Below are 13769 nucleotides of genomic sequence, written 5' to 3' on the forward strand. Positions count from 1 at the left end.
CTGCAGCATGGTGTACATGTGCTGACTTTTTAAAAAGTCAGATTACCAAAAATAATTCTGGAAAGGAGACTGGAGAGCCTTAGTTCAATATTAGGTAATTTCTTAAAGAAAAATGATCAATGCAGGATTTCTGATTTATCTATCTTAACTCTTTATTGAAGAAGAAAAAAAAAAGAGAGAGGAAGGAAGAAAGTTAGAGATGGACAATTTTCAAAAGAGAGAAACTGTCCATCTCTAACTTGTAAGTATTATTTATTTGAAAAATTTGACAAACAATATATTTAAAAAGTGAAGAATTTTCTTCCAAAAGGGTTTGGGTAAAATTTCTTACTCGAGGCTATTAAAGAAATTTCTCAACTGTGAAAGAGAAAGTTATGTCTTAATTTTAAAATCTTGTTGATACAGAAAGTGGGGGAGGAATAAATAGCTAAATCTCAGTGTGTCTTGAGTTGAATAAGGCGTGCTTAAGTCAGTGGTTCTCAACCTATTTACTATTGTGATAAATATGCAGCTCTCTGTGTGTTATGTGGGCTGCATCCACATGGTATATATACTACCTATATGGCCCTGAGGATGTCGTCATGGGCCACAGCTGTGCACTGATTGGGCCGTGGGTTAAGAACCAGTGGCTAGGGCTAGCGTTGTTCACTGTATTAACTATCTGGGAGTGAGAAAATCAGATAGCAAAATTTGCTGACAGCAATTTAGGTTAGTCAATTCCAAATAATTGAACTCCGAAAAAAACCTATATTAATAAAACTAAGCAATTTCAGCATCATAATGGCAGACAAAATTTACCATAGGTTCAAGGTAAAGTACATTGGAAGACTAAATTGAAATAATCCAGTGGAACAATTTGATTTCAATTCTTGTTTTCCATATGAGTTCTAAATACCTCAAAGTAACTGTGAACACTGATTGAAGATGTTTGTTTTGTGTGCATTTATGGTTATAGTGATTTAAAGATGTTGGGCTGTATAATAAGAGAAATAAAAGTATAATATTGATCAATAGGGATTAAAAACAATTTGATATGAAATAGTATACTCTTCACTGAAATTAGCTGGAATAATAAAGGCTGTGAATCCTCACATCTCAATTTATCACCAGGGGCGTTAAAGAGAAATTTCTATCTTTCCTTTCTTTCCTCTTTTCCCCCATAGTATAGTATTATACAGCTCGGTACACTGTATTGGGGGTTTTATGCCTTTCTCTGGATCATATGACCATGGCTACTATTGGAAATTGGGCACGGGATTTGCCATGCCAAGAGAAACTGATGTTCTTCTTGTGCTCACAGAGACGTAAGCTTAACCCTGGGTATATGAGTAGGCCCTTTGAGCTCACATACTTTGAGTTAAGTACATTCATAAATCTTTGTAGGATCATGGGTATGGTGATTTCACATTTTTGTCATTTTTTTGTTTGGTATGGGCCTATTTATAAATGATGTGATTAATACAGAATAAATTTCATAGTACTTTCCCACTTTAAAAGTATCTCAGGTATTAATTTGGTTTTTTTAATCACAGATGGAAAGTCAGAAATTTTTAGCTGAAAATAGTGCTTCAGTATATATAAAGAAAGTAGAAGCTAGAATTAATGAAGAAATAGAACGGGTGATGCACTGCCTTGATAAATCAACAGAAGAGCCAATTGTGAAAGTTGTTGAAAGGGAACTTATATCCAAACACATGAAGACTATAGTGGAAATGGAGAACTCTGGGCTTGTTCATATGCTGAAAAATGGAAAGACAGAAGGTAAGACTAGATCACACTGGAAGCAAAAATGCCTGGAATGCTGCTGTGATTCTTGTGACACTTGTAACCTTGCTTTTAAGTCTCAGTATGGGTTCTCTTTACACCTTAATATTGATGTTCCTATGGAAGCTTAAAACCCCCACTAGTTCTATGTTAAATATATCTGGGAAAGTTGCTACAAGTTTTAAATGCATCTTAAGTAAATTAGGTCAGTCACCTCAGGGCAGGGACTGTGCCATCCATGTCACATATTTCTGCTTAATGCCAAACGTTCTGCTTCTCAGTGAAATATAAGAGTCATTGGCAAAAGAATGAATGTATTATCCTGTCGTATGTCTCCTACCTTCTGTGAACCACTGTAATGCCAACCTGCCACTCTTCCTATGCATTGTTCTCAAAATGCATCTTTCTGTGGAGTGTCAGAAAGGTTCCATGGATTAATTTTGGCCAACAGGCCATAGTTTGAGAACTGCTAGAGTATGCCATTCACTTAACAGTAGACTTGCATGATGAATGCATTGACAGAAGAGACTAAAAACTGCATTGCAGAGAATTGTCTCAGTTCTGTTAATAATAAAAAAAAAAAAAAAAAAAGCACACAATTTTTCCTCTCCTCAAGATAGCAATTTAAGAGGTGAACATGAGACATGGAGTGATTGGTTATAATTTCCTGCAGCAAGAGAGGCCTTGAGCCTTCAGGACAGCAAAGAGGTGAGTGTAGTATGAGTGGCTCTAGTAGTATTCAGTACATATTCACTCATCCTCAATCTTCAAAGTAGTAGTACATCCAGGAATTGATACATTTCAAAAGGGTGTGAGGTAACTAAAACTCTTATGACTTCAGAATTGTAACTTAAAAGGAGAGACCGTAAAAGAAACATACAATGGAAACAGAACTTCAGTCATGTGGCTAAAGCACCATTTTAAGGTAGAGAAGCTTGTAAGAATAAGGGGAGTGAAGAAAAAATGAGAAAAGGAGGAAATCAAGAAAGTCAGTCAAATGCAGAGGCTCATATTAAGGAAGAATATTAATCACACAAGCTCTGTATCAATTTCCTCATCTGTTTAAAAATATCTTTTATCACTCAACGGGGTTTTGAGTTTACATTACTGTAGGGCTTTTCAGAGGAGAAATGGCACAGAAGTGCTAAGTAATGTATCAGTATTTCTGTGCAATAAATTGTACAACAGTGTTCATATCACAACAGCAGGAACAGGAAGGTAACTGAGCTGTCTCTTATGCAAATGGTTCCTTGTTCCCAAAGCAACTTTAGAAACACGAGGAAGTCAGATAGAAGGTAACACTAGTCAGTGACAGAGAACCAAGGTGTGAGTGGACAAAGATATTAGCTGTGTGGAAAGAGAAAATGTTCATCTTCTTTAAAGAGGAGGTGACAGGACTATGTTTAACTGGATATTGGTGTATAAAGTAAAGTGACTCTGAGGTTTCCAGCTGGTGAGACGAGTGGTTGAATGGTCAATGAAGGATTGTATGGAAAGTTATCTTCATCTTTGGAAGCATATCTAATCTGAGTTAACTAGGGATTCAAAACTGTATGAGAGAGAGCTCAAAGTAAGACTGGATAGAAGGGAAATATTTGTGGATGAAGTATTATGTTAGAAAATCATCTGCATAAGAATAGTGACTGAACTTAGGGGACCATGATGTCAAGAGTGTGTGGAGGGAGGAATCGGATACCAGATACCAAAAACATGACACCAACAGAGAGGAGGAGAAAGGAAGGTAAGGAGATATTGAAGGAGCGGTTGGTTGGTAAGGGGAGAGCCAACAGAAAGCTAAAGATGGAAGATTAATCGGCAGCAGGCAAAGAAGAAAGGGATAGAGAATCCCCATTAATTTAATAGGAGGAGTTCCAGGGCTAGAGAATAGGAAGTCAAAGAAGTGCAAGTAGATGGCAGATACTAAGATTTTTGAGGCTAACAGGAGGAGGAAAAAGAGATGGTAGTGAGTGTAGTAGGAAGAGAGTGAGAAAGGCAAGTGGGATAAGTCAAGATTTTTTTCAAGTTAAGAGCATGCTTGAATGCAGAAGATGCTAATAGTGGGAGAGCCTTTAAAGGTAAGTGGGGTGGATAGGAACAAAATAGGGAGCTGGTGGTGGCAGAACAGGCACAAATTCAATGGGGTAGGCATGGGTTAGAGGCAAGTAGTAGAAAAGACCTCCGACACAGTTACAAAGGATGATGATGGTTCTAGAGGAAAGTGTGTGTGTGGGGGGGGTGGGGTGTTGAAGTATTATATAACTTAACCCCCCTCTCTTCTCCCCCCCCCCCCAACCCTCTGGACCAAAGAAGGGCAGGGCTAAAGGGGCTCAACACAGGAATGGAGGCAAGAACTGAAAATTGTTACTGCAAATAAGATTAAGTTTTTTACGTTATTGACAAACAGATATAAAACGATGAATTTGGGTCTGTTTTAGCTAAAAACTCATTTTTGCTTTGGGAATTTAACATTTTAGCAATTTTAAGTGAAAACTAGAAACTGTCATTTAACTAGCCCCTTTCTATTTTAATTTTTTAAGTATTCTCTCATCCTTAAATAAGGTGTTTGATCTTTGGGATGGTGAATTTGAAGAGTACATTGCTGAACAAGATTTACAGCACATCCCCACTAATGTCTCATTATCTAGAGAATTGTGATGCTGTATTGTTTTGTTCTGTTAGCAGATGTTGGCTTTTTTTATTGGAGAGGCTGTTCTATGTGAATCTTCTGAGACAGAACTTGTCCTATTCATACCTATTTTGCATGTCTAATGAATGAGATGCATGCAGATATGGTACATGTTGGCTGTAGTGCACAATATTTCACTGTTTCTGTTTTCAGACCTTGCTTGCATGTACAAGTTATTTAGCCGTGTGCCGAATGGCCTGAAGACAATGTGTGAGTGTATGAGTTCGTACCTGAGGGAGCAAGGTAAAGCTCTAGTATCTGAAGAGGGAGAAGGAAAGAACCCAGTTGACTATATTCAGGTAGATAAAACTTCTCATTGTTGTCTTTTCAATTTTTTTATTTGTCTCACAGGGTAGCAAAGATTTTTGAGCAATGCCTTGTTTGGGAGTTAAACCTCCAAACTGATGCACAAATGGTTAGTAATAAAACTATACCTTACAGTTTTAGGTTGTTACAAACCTGTCTGTGGTGAACTTTGGGAAATATTTTCAATTATTTTCATACGCATGGTGCTTGGAGAATAATACTTCATATATTTGTTTTTATTTGCTCATTTTATTAAATGAAATATATTCAGGCTAATTAAAGAAATTCCTAGGAAATCTCTGCTTTCCTCCCAATAAGTGACAGGCACTAAAAGTTTCTAGGAGAATAGTTCCTCTTGACCAGAAATCTGTACTTAGCAACTCCAGGTGTAATGATTAGGAGTTGTAGGCAAATGAACAACACACCACATGGATGGATGTACACTTTTTTAGTCCATAACTTTATTAATTTTAACACTGAGGACAGGGAGAGTATGCACCCATGCCCTGCTCCCACATACTAGGAGTGTAGAGTTAAAGTTCCCACCATAAAACCAGTACCTGGGGGTAGACCCCTTGTAGGCCTACTCCGAGGACTTGTGCCTGAATCCTCTTTGCCTTCCCCCACATGAATGGGGAAGAGATGGCCAACGGGGTGACCTTAGTACACAGACTTCAGATCTCCTTTTCTTGTATAGATGCAGAGTCCATCAGCTCAGGTCTCCTTTATCTCAGGAGCTAGCAGGCTTCCCCTTATCCTTGCTGGACACCGGCCATAAATTGCAACAACCTAAACAGTCTTACCTTTCCTAATATTAAACATTCATGTTCTATTTCGTACAGCTCAACTGTGTCACTGTTGGTATGACTGTATTGCAATTGGGAAGTGTGATTGCAGCATGTGTAGGCTTACCTAAACTAGATCAAAGCTAGCTTGAGTAACAATAGCAGTGAAACTATGGCAGCAGAGGCAACTGCACAGGCCGGCCCCACCCACCCAGGATGCTGGCTATATGCTAGGGCAGCAGCTGCGTAAGTATTAAACCTCAGAGTTACGAACACCTCAGGAATGGAAGTGGTCCGTAACTCTGAAATGTTCATAACTCTGAACAAAACATTATGGTTATGTTCTTTCAAAAAGTTTACAACTGAACATTGACTTAATACAGCTTTGAAACTTTACTGTGCAGGAGAAAAATGCTGCTTTTAACCATCTTAATTTAAATAAAACAAGCAGTTTCCTTATCTTGTCAAATCTTTTTTTAAACTTTCCCTTTATTTTTTTTAGTAGTTTACATTTGAACACAATACTGTAATTGCCTTTTTTTTTTTTTTTTTTTTTTGGTTGGTCTCTGCGACTGCCCAATTGTGTGCTTCTGGTTCCAAATGAGGTGTGTGGTTGACCTGTCAGTTCATAATGCTGCCATGGCTTAATTGCTATTGTTACTCCACTTAGTTTTGATCTAGTTAGATGGAAGCTAGCTCAACTATGTCTACGCGTGTTGCACTCACGCCTCCCGATTGCAGCATAGACATGCCCTGTGATGACGTGAGGAAGGTGGAAAAAACCCACCAGACCTCTGCCAGTTTGGTCCTGTGGGAAAAATTCCTTCCTGGTCTCAAAACACGTGATTGGTCTGACTGAGCATCCTAAAAACACAACTCCTAAAGCAACATCCTAAAATTCAGCTGAGACTAGGGGAAAGGTGGGAGGATAGGCAGGTGGGAAGAAGAGGTTTTGGGAAGTAATTATAAATATCTCCTAGCCAATGGGAAGGTGGCAGATCTGAATGGGGACGTGGACAGCCCCTCACTCGTGCCATGCATGCTCTCACTTCCACCCAAAATACCTCTTCCAGGCAGTGTTGCATGCCCTGTTGAGTGTGGGGGCAGAGGGAGGCAAGCAGAGGCTCTGAAATGCAGCTTTGTAACTTCTGTTTTACTTTAATACTCTACAGTTGTATGGGATGTTTGAAAGAGGGACCTGAATATTAGTAATAGTAATTTTTATCTTGTTTAGAGTTTTTGGTGGTAGTTATTAATTGTGTATTATGTGTGAAGCTACTGTTGAATGCAACAACCTGCCGATGGGTGTCTTCTCAAAAAGCAGGACGTATCCTCTTTGTTAAGGAATGAGATACTTTTTTCCCCCCCTAGGCTCTAGAGGAAAGTGATGTGTAGCACCTGGTTTATCAAGGTCACACAAGCTGAGGTGCCTACTGTCATCCTTTCCACTCTCTGTCCTCTCTCTTCATAGAGGAAAAAACCTTAGTTTTAAACCCACGCAAAGAAGTCTGGAAATGTTCTTATTAAAATTGATTTCTTTTCTAAGCACTCATTTTATCTTTTTAAGGAAAACCTGTAGTTGGGGCATTATTGATTTACTTCTTACCCCATGCTTTCTTTTAAGGTGAAAACTGTTGTTTCTTCCTTAAACTCTTAAATTTGTGGGTGTATGGGAGAGGATGGTCATTTGCAAATGTCTTATACTGTATCTAAATGCAAACATTTAGTGTAATTTCCTAATTATCATTGCTATATTAAGAGTATGGTGTATTATCTATCAACATGGAATCAAATGACCTTATTACTGATTACTAGTAAAAGAAGCCGTTTGAGTATAAAAATATTGATATTAATTGTGGAATTAATTAGTTATGTGGCAGTGCTTAAGCAACTTCTTTACCAGACTCAAAGACAAGAACCACTTCTCAAAGGATTAAGAAGAAAATGCCTTTGATGATGAGATGAGTTTTAAAACTCTAAGGATAATTTTAAGTTAAAAAGCATAACAAAACATCTATTTTAAAAAGCTGAAAGACTTTAATATAGAAACTAGGAGTTTTCAGACTACTTTGAAACAGAATTTCAAGTGTTAAAACCTGATGGAACTCTAAAGGGATATCTCAGAAAATGAACTGAATAAAAAGAGTGAAGACTGATTTTAATGATATGCTGAGAATTTCTTGCTACAAAGACAAAAGCAATATGACCATAAAGTTGAAGATTTGCAACCCAGTTACATATGCATTAGCAGACAGCATCTTCAGCTCATGAACATGCAACCAAAACCATCCCACAAAGATGTTGAGCCAATAAAAGTGTTACAACAGTTCATATTTGTATTCTGCCATGCCCCTGAAAGTGGTGCTGCTTCCGCTTTAAGTGACGTTATGGAAGGTGAAGAGTATCTAAATTAAGATACCAATTTAGCACTTACCTCAACACTCTAATCTTGCCTTAGTCTAGTCATCTCGTATCTTTCAAGCAAGCAAACAGCAACAAGACAAAGAATCCACAATACCACATCAAGAAGCAGCAACCTTCCAGTCCAGCACTGCTTCTGCAACATGACACATTGCTAAGACTTCAGCACCATTGGTGAGATGATGTTTGCAAAAGCAATGCCAAAGGATAAGACTTAAACTGTTCTTGTAGTAATGGTAATGGGATACTGAAATGCTATTGTAATTTAAGGTACTGACAACTTCTCCTCTTAACACCAGTTGTGTATTCCTGGAAAGAACACATAAGTGAACCTGGGTAGACAGAGAAATAACTTTATTTACTTGAATTCAAGACTCTTCATAGTCATTAACTTGCCTGTCTCAAGAACACTCTTTAAATTGATGGATTTATAAGAAACATGCTATTTCATTTAACGCTTGAATGGCTTCTTTTAAGTAACTTAGTTAAATACTTTCTTCAGTTTCATAGGAATTAATTTATGATGGGCAGAGGTAAGTTACAGAAGAGATTGTAGCTGAAATTGCTTGTTTTGTTTTTGTTTTCCCGTCTTTTCCTTTATTAATACGTATTTGTAATTAATAGTGAGTAGCTTGTTTGTCTTGGATTGTAGTCTCCTATGGCATGGGAACAACATCATGTGACTAAAATAGTGAGTGTCACATCCCTTGTTGGCATTAAGAGAAACAATTAAGATTTGTCTTAGCATTTCTTTCTGTAGACTATATACTTTCTTGGTAATTTTGAGGATAAAATTACTTTATAACACCCTTTCCTACATACATTACTGTTCTAAAGTGCTCCATTTCAAAGAATGAACCACAAGCAGTAGTATTGAAAAGGCACATTCCCCTAAAATAATAAAATAAAAAAGCAGTTCAATTTTAAAGAAAGATAGATTAAAGCATGTAGTAATATTTCTTTATTAAACATCCTATTATGATAATCACACCACCATTGATGCAGCTGTTTTAGTCCATTTATTTGCCTGGGTTTCAGTTTAGTCTGACCATAAATTTGAATTACAGCAACTAGAAACATAATGTTAAATCGAAGTAAAGATTCTGAATAATACTGCAAAATATGTAGGTAAATGCTAAATTAGCATCTCTGTTTAACTATGGTCTTCTGAAATGCAATATTGGAGTGTAATTTTCTTACTAGCCATATTATATCTGTAAAAATAAAATGTTATGCTCTGTTTTTCTTAAGGGTTTACTGGATTTGAAGAGTAGGTTTGATCGGTTTCTTCAAGAATCTTTCAATAATGACCGGCTCTTCAAACAAACTATTGCGGGTGACTTTGAGTATTTCCTCAACCTCAACTCTAGGTCTCCAGAGTACCTCTCATTATTTATTGATGATAAGCTGAAAAAAGGAGTCAAGGGAGTAAGTACAAGTTCAGTTACGAGACTATACAGAATCTATGGAAAACAGTAGCAGGTTAAACTAAGCTATTTATCTTTTTATACTTTTATAAAGCATTATATGACTGTGTGTGTAAAACTTCTTAAAAATGCACTGTTATATAGTGCGTTCGTGTGTGTAATGCTTTAGGTATGTAAAAAAAAGTTGCCTGTCACAAAAGCCTTATAAGCTAAACAGTTAACATACAGACAAAGGATGAGGGGGAAGAAATTAGACTTAAGCATGGTAAACAGTTGCTCAGTTTTTATTTATTTTTTTATGTCTTAAATTGCAGTTGGCATGCAAGTTACAGTTACACTTAGGCATGAAAGTGGGGGGCCAGAGATGGTTAGTGGAGGAAGTCTAGTCAAAAGAATTAACTTTTAAGAGTAAGTTTTTTTTATTTCTGCTGGACTGTGATCAGTATTACTTGAATATAAAATATTACACAATAAAAATGTATACTAAGCCAAGAGATTTTCCTTTAGAAAAGATGTTACAGCTTACTCAAAAAGACACTGGCCAGTTTTTCTGTTTTATTGGCTCTTTCTAATTTGAAAGAAAACAAAGCAGGATAGTTTGAAAGATCAATCAAAATGGAAAGAAGCACGACTATTTTTAATTAGAGCTGCATATGCTGAGTGTTGCTGACGGCGTTGGTCAGAATTGCTTGCTTTTTATTTTGTAATTGTTTCCTTTAACATGTTCATATTGCAAGAAAATCTCTGAGATCCTTATAGTTTATATTTGTTCTTGTGCTTCAGAAATTAAAATAATTTATAAATAGAGTTTATAATTTATACTATGAAATCTGAAATTCAGGTTGCAGTCTGAAACTGTCTTTTAACCCACTTTCTGTGTAACAGTCAAACTCAATAAAATGAGTTACGAACAGGCTTTCAGTCTTAATTTAAAATGACATGTCATTTCAGCAGCACTTCTGTTCACTTTGCAGCTTTTGAATAAAATGCTGTTTTTTCCTATTGTATATCACAGCTTTTCCCCTCCTCGTTGTCTCGTCTCCATTTTCATACTAGTGGGTTTTCTTCTTTGCATGATATGACTGCCCTGCCCTTTGGCCATTTTGCTACCACAGTGGTTCCACTTCTGCCAATCTGCAATCATACTTCCCACAGGCAGAATGGGATTCTAATTAAGGGAAGCAAATTGCGTTGATGGTATGAATCATAAAAAGAGAGTCTTTAATTTGCCATAGTGGTGGTGAGGAAATGCTTAAGGATGCAGGAGTTAAATTCAATTAAATCAGACATTTTAGCATTAGAACTTCCATGCTTTGTCATGGGTGCAAACTGATCTAAGGGCTTGTCTATACTTAAAACCTTAGTGTGGACACTGCATGCGTCAATGGGTGGGGTTGTCCCTTTGGTATAGGTAATCCACCTCCCCTGAGAGGTGGAATAATTCTTCCGTCAATCTAGCTCTGTCTACACAGGGTCTTAGGTCGGCTTGATTACACCGCTTGGGTGTGCGTTTTTTTATATCACTGACTGATGTAGTTAAACTGACCTCATTTGCTAGTGTAGAGCACGCCTAACTTTGTCCTGGGTATGTAACTGGAATGTTTCACAGTGAAATGTACTCTAGTATTGATTGGTTGTGTGTGCTGGCTGTAGATTACTTTTCCATTACTTTTGGTTGTATAAGAAATTTGTACTCGGAGAGTAAAAATAGCAAATTAATTTTTTATTTATTTTATAGCTAACGGAGCAAGAAGTAGAGACTATATTGGATAAGGCAATGGTTCTATTTAGGTTTATGCAAGAGAAAGATGTTTTTGAACGTTACTATAAACAGCACTTGGCAAGAAGGCTTCTTACAAACAAGAGTGTTTCAGATGACTCTGAGAAAAATATGATATCTAAATTAAAGGTAAGATGGCTACCTGCACGCAGCTTATTTCCGTCAAACTGTTCTTAAATTGAGTTTTATTCCTTTATTTCTTTTCTTTTTAATAAATGTTTAGTTGGCATAAAACTGATTACAATATACTCATTAAAATCAAATTAAAGTTTTTAATAAACAGAGAAAACACTAATCAGCTTTATTTCCATATATTAAAGGTTATCTGTCAGAAAAAAGAAATACTACTACAAAATTAGGGTTCAATGTCCCACGTTGGGTAGGAGGGCATTTTAGAATATTGAACTTTTGCGGGGAGGAGGGTGGCTCTAAGAACAATTTTTCAGCAAGAAAGTGACTCCAGTGAGGCAGTGTGATCTAGTGGTTTGAGACCAGGAGTTTCATCTTGATCTTATTCCTAACTTTTCCACTGACATACTATGTAACTTTGCAAAAGATGCTTACCATTTCTGTATCAAAATGTCCTCATCTTTTAAATGCTAATAATACTTAACCATCTAAAGCACTTTGAGGTCCTTTGGTGAAAGGTTCTCTGATAAGCACCAAGTATTATTTCTTCTGTATGAATCCTCCTTTCACCCATATGCATTCTAATATTGATACCATACTAATCTCTGAAAACAAACTTACCTTATAGTTTCTTTCACTTCCCTCATACTCAATACCATGCGGTTTCTAAAATTTTCAATAATCTCACTTCATAACCTATAGCATCCTTAAAAAAATTCTACTTGTCTAGAGCAAATGAACTTTTTGGATGGATGAATAAACTATTATGACTTTGTTTATCAGTGTCATGGTAAATGACAGGTAAATGTTTATGCCTGTCCTGGTGAATTTTCATGACAGTTTTGCATAATTGTCCTGTATGATAAGAGATAAGGATGTTCAAAAGAAGTATTTAGAAAAAATGCAGTAGTGTAAGGAGAGACGAGAGAAAACAGATTTTACCATATTTATGTGGGTAGGCTTTCCTCACATGCAAAAGAGCTTCCAAGACCTGAAAATGGGCTAGGGGTAGAACTAAGCTAAAGAAAAGTATAGAGAATGTCCTCTCCGTGTTTGTCGGAGTTAGTCACTGAATGTCTCAAACATTTCAGGATTTGTGTTTGCAGATCCATTTTATAATTACAGTACAGCAAATAATTTTTTTTGTAGACTGAATGTGGATGTCAGTTCACATCTAAACTGGAAGGAATGTTCAGGGATATGAGCATCTCAAACACAACAATGGATGAATTCAGGCAACATCTACAGGCTACAGGGGTAAGAATCATTCAAATCTTTTCTTGTGCTTCTATTTTTACATATAAACACAAACCTGCACTGGAGAGATTCTGCATTACTCTTCATTTGCTCACTTCTCTCAACAAAATAAGAACTTTTTAACTTAACTTTTTAACCTTGCAGCCTTTTTCTTACTCACTCTGAAAATATTTGGATCTTGAGATTTGTTTGAAGCCTGACTTATTACATATTCTTTAAGTCCTGTTGAGTCTTTTACTGTGTCAATGTTCTTCTAAATCAGTGGTGGGCAACCTGTGGCCTGCGGGCCGCACACGACCTGTCAGGTTAATCCACTGGCGAGCCATGAGACACTTTGTTTACACTGACTATCTGTAGGCACAGACGCCCGCAGCTCCCAGTGGCCGCAGTTTGCTGTTCCCGGCCACTGGGAGCTGCGGGAAATGGCACAGGCTGCAGGGACGTGCTGCCCGCCGCTTCCTGCAGCTCCTGTTGGCTGGGAACAGCGAACCGCGGCCACTGGGAGCTGCGGGCAGACGTGCCTGCGGATGGTCAATGTAAACAAACTGTCTCGCAGCACGCCAGCGGATTACCCTGGCAGGCCGCAGTTTGCCCACTGCTGTTCTAAATAGTTGTATGGACTGTCTTCTATAAATGAGTCACACAATTGCAAAACTCTAATTTATGCCAAAACATAATGTAATAATTTAAATAAAAGTTAATTCATGAAGTAAAAGTTATACAGTATATTTGCATAGACTTAGTGCTCAGTAAAAGTAGGAATAATTACAGTGGACATACAGTCTTGTCAATACACCAGTACATGACAAGATTTGAAAAGCTTCGTAGCTAAACTTATGAACTGTTAAACTGCTTTACCAGCAGGTGGCGTACACTTACTTGTTGTTGAGGCAAATAGATGGTAAATGTTTAATCATCAGTTAGTATTTGAACTCATGAGCTCCACTTTAAAGTCGCATTTTTGTATGTCACTTTTTAAAGAAATGTTTGTGCAACTCTTTGTTATTGTCTGTCAGTTCTGTTTTAATTTTTTATCAAGGATTTTTTTCCCATGTTTTTTTATCAAGGGGCCTTTCTTTTTATCTCATTTTGGTCAAGTTTCCTTTTAGACATTTAGTTTTTCTTTGTGTTTGGATCTTAATTGGTATGAAATACCTTGAAGTGTTTAAAGGCTACAGAATTGAGTTTCTGCCCTTTTGGGAGTCAAAGTTTTG

General features: G+C 37.0%; 1 protein-coding gene across 1 annotated transcript in view; it reads left to right on the forward strand.

Moving 5' to 3' along the window:
* The window catches only part of CUL3 (cullin 3), a 100890-nt gene that overhangs the window by 53306 nt on the left and 33815 nt on the right, over window positions 1-13769 (forward strand). Inside the window, exons 6-10 of the mRNA XM_037909781.2 lie at window positions 1533-1761; window positions 4604-4749; window positions 9214-9390; window positions 11128-11298; window positions 12448-12555. Of these exons, the coding sequence (XP_037765709.1) occupies window positions 1533-1761; window positions 4604-4749; window positions 9214-9390; window positions 11128-11298; window positions 12448-12555 (831 nt within the window). The remainder of the gene's footprint in view (window positions 1-1532; window positions 1762-4603; window positions 4750-9213; window positions 9391-11127; window positions 11299-12447; window positions 12556-13769) is intronic.

The sequence above is a fragment of the Chelonia mydas genome, chromosome 9, assembly GCF_015237465.2.
Source record: "Chelonia mydas isolate rCheMyd1 chromosome 9, rCheMyd1.pri.v2, whole genome shotgun sequence".
In the NCBI taxonomy this organism is placed as follows: Eukaryota; Metazoa; Chordata; order Testudines; family Cheloniidae; genus Chelonia; species Chelonia mydas.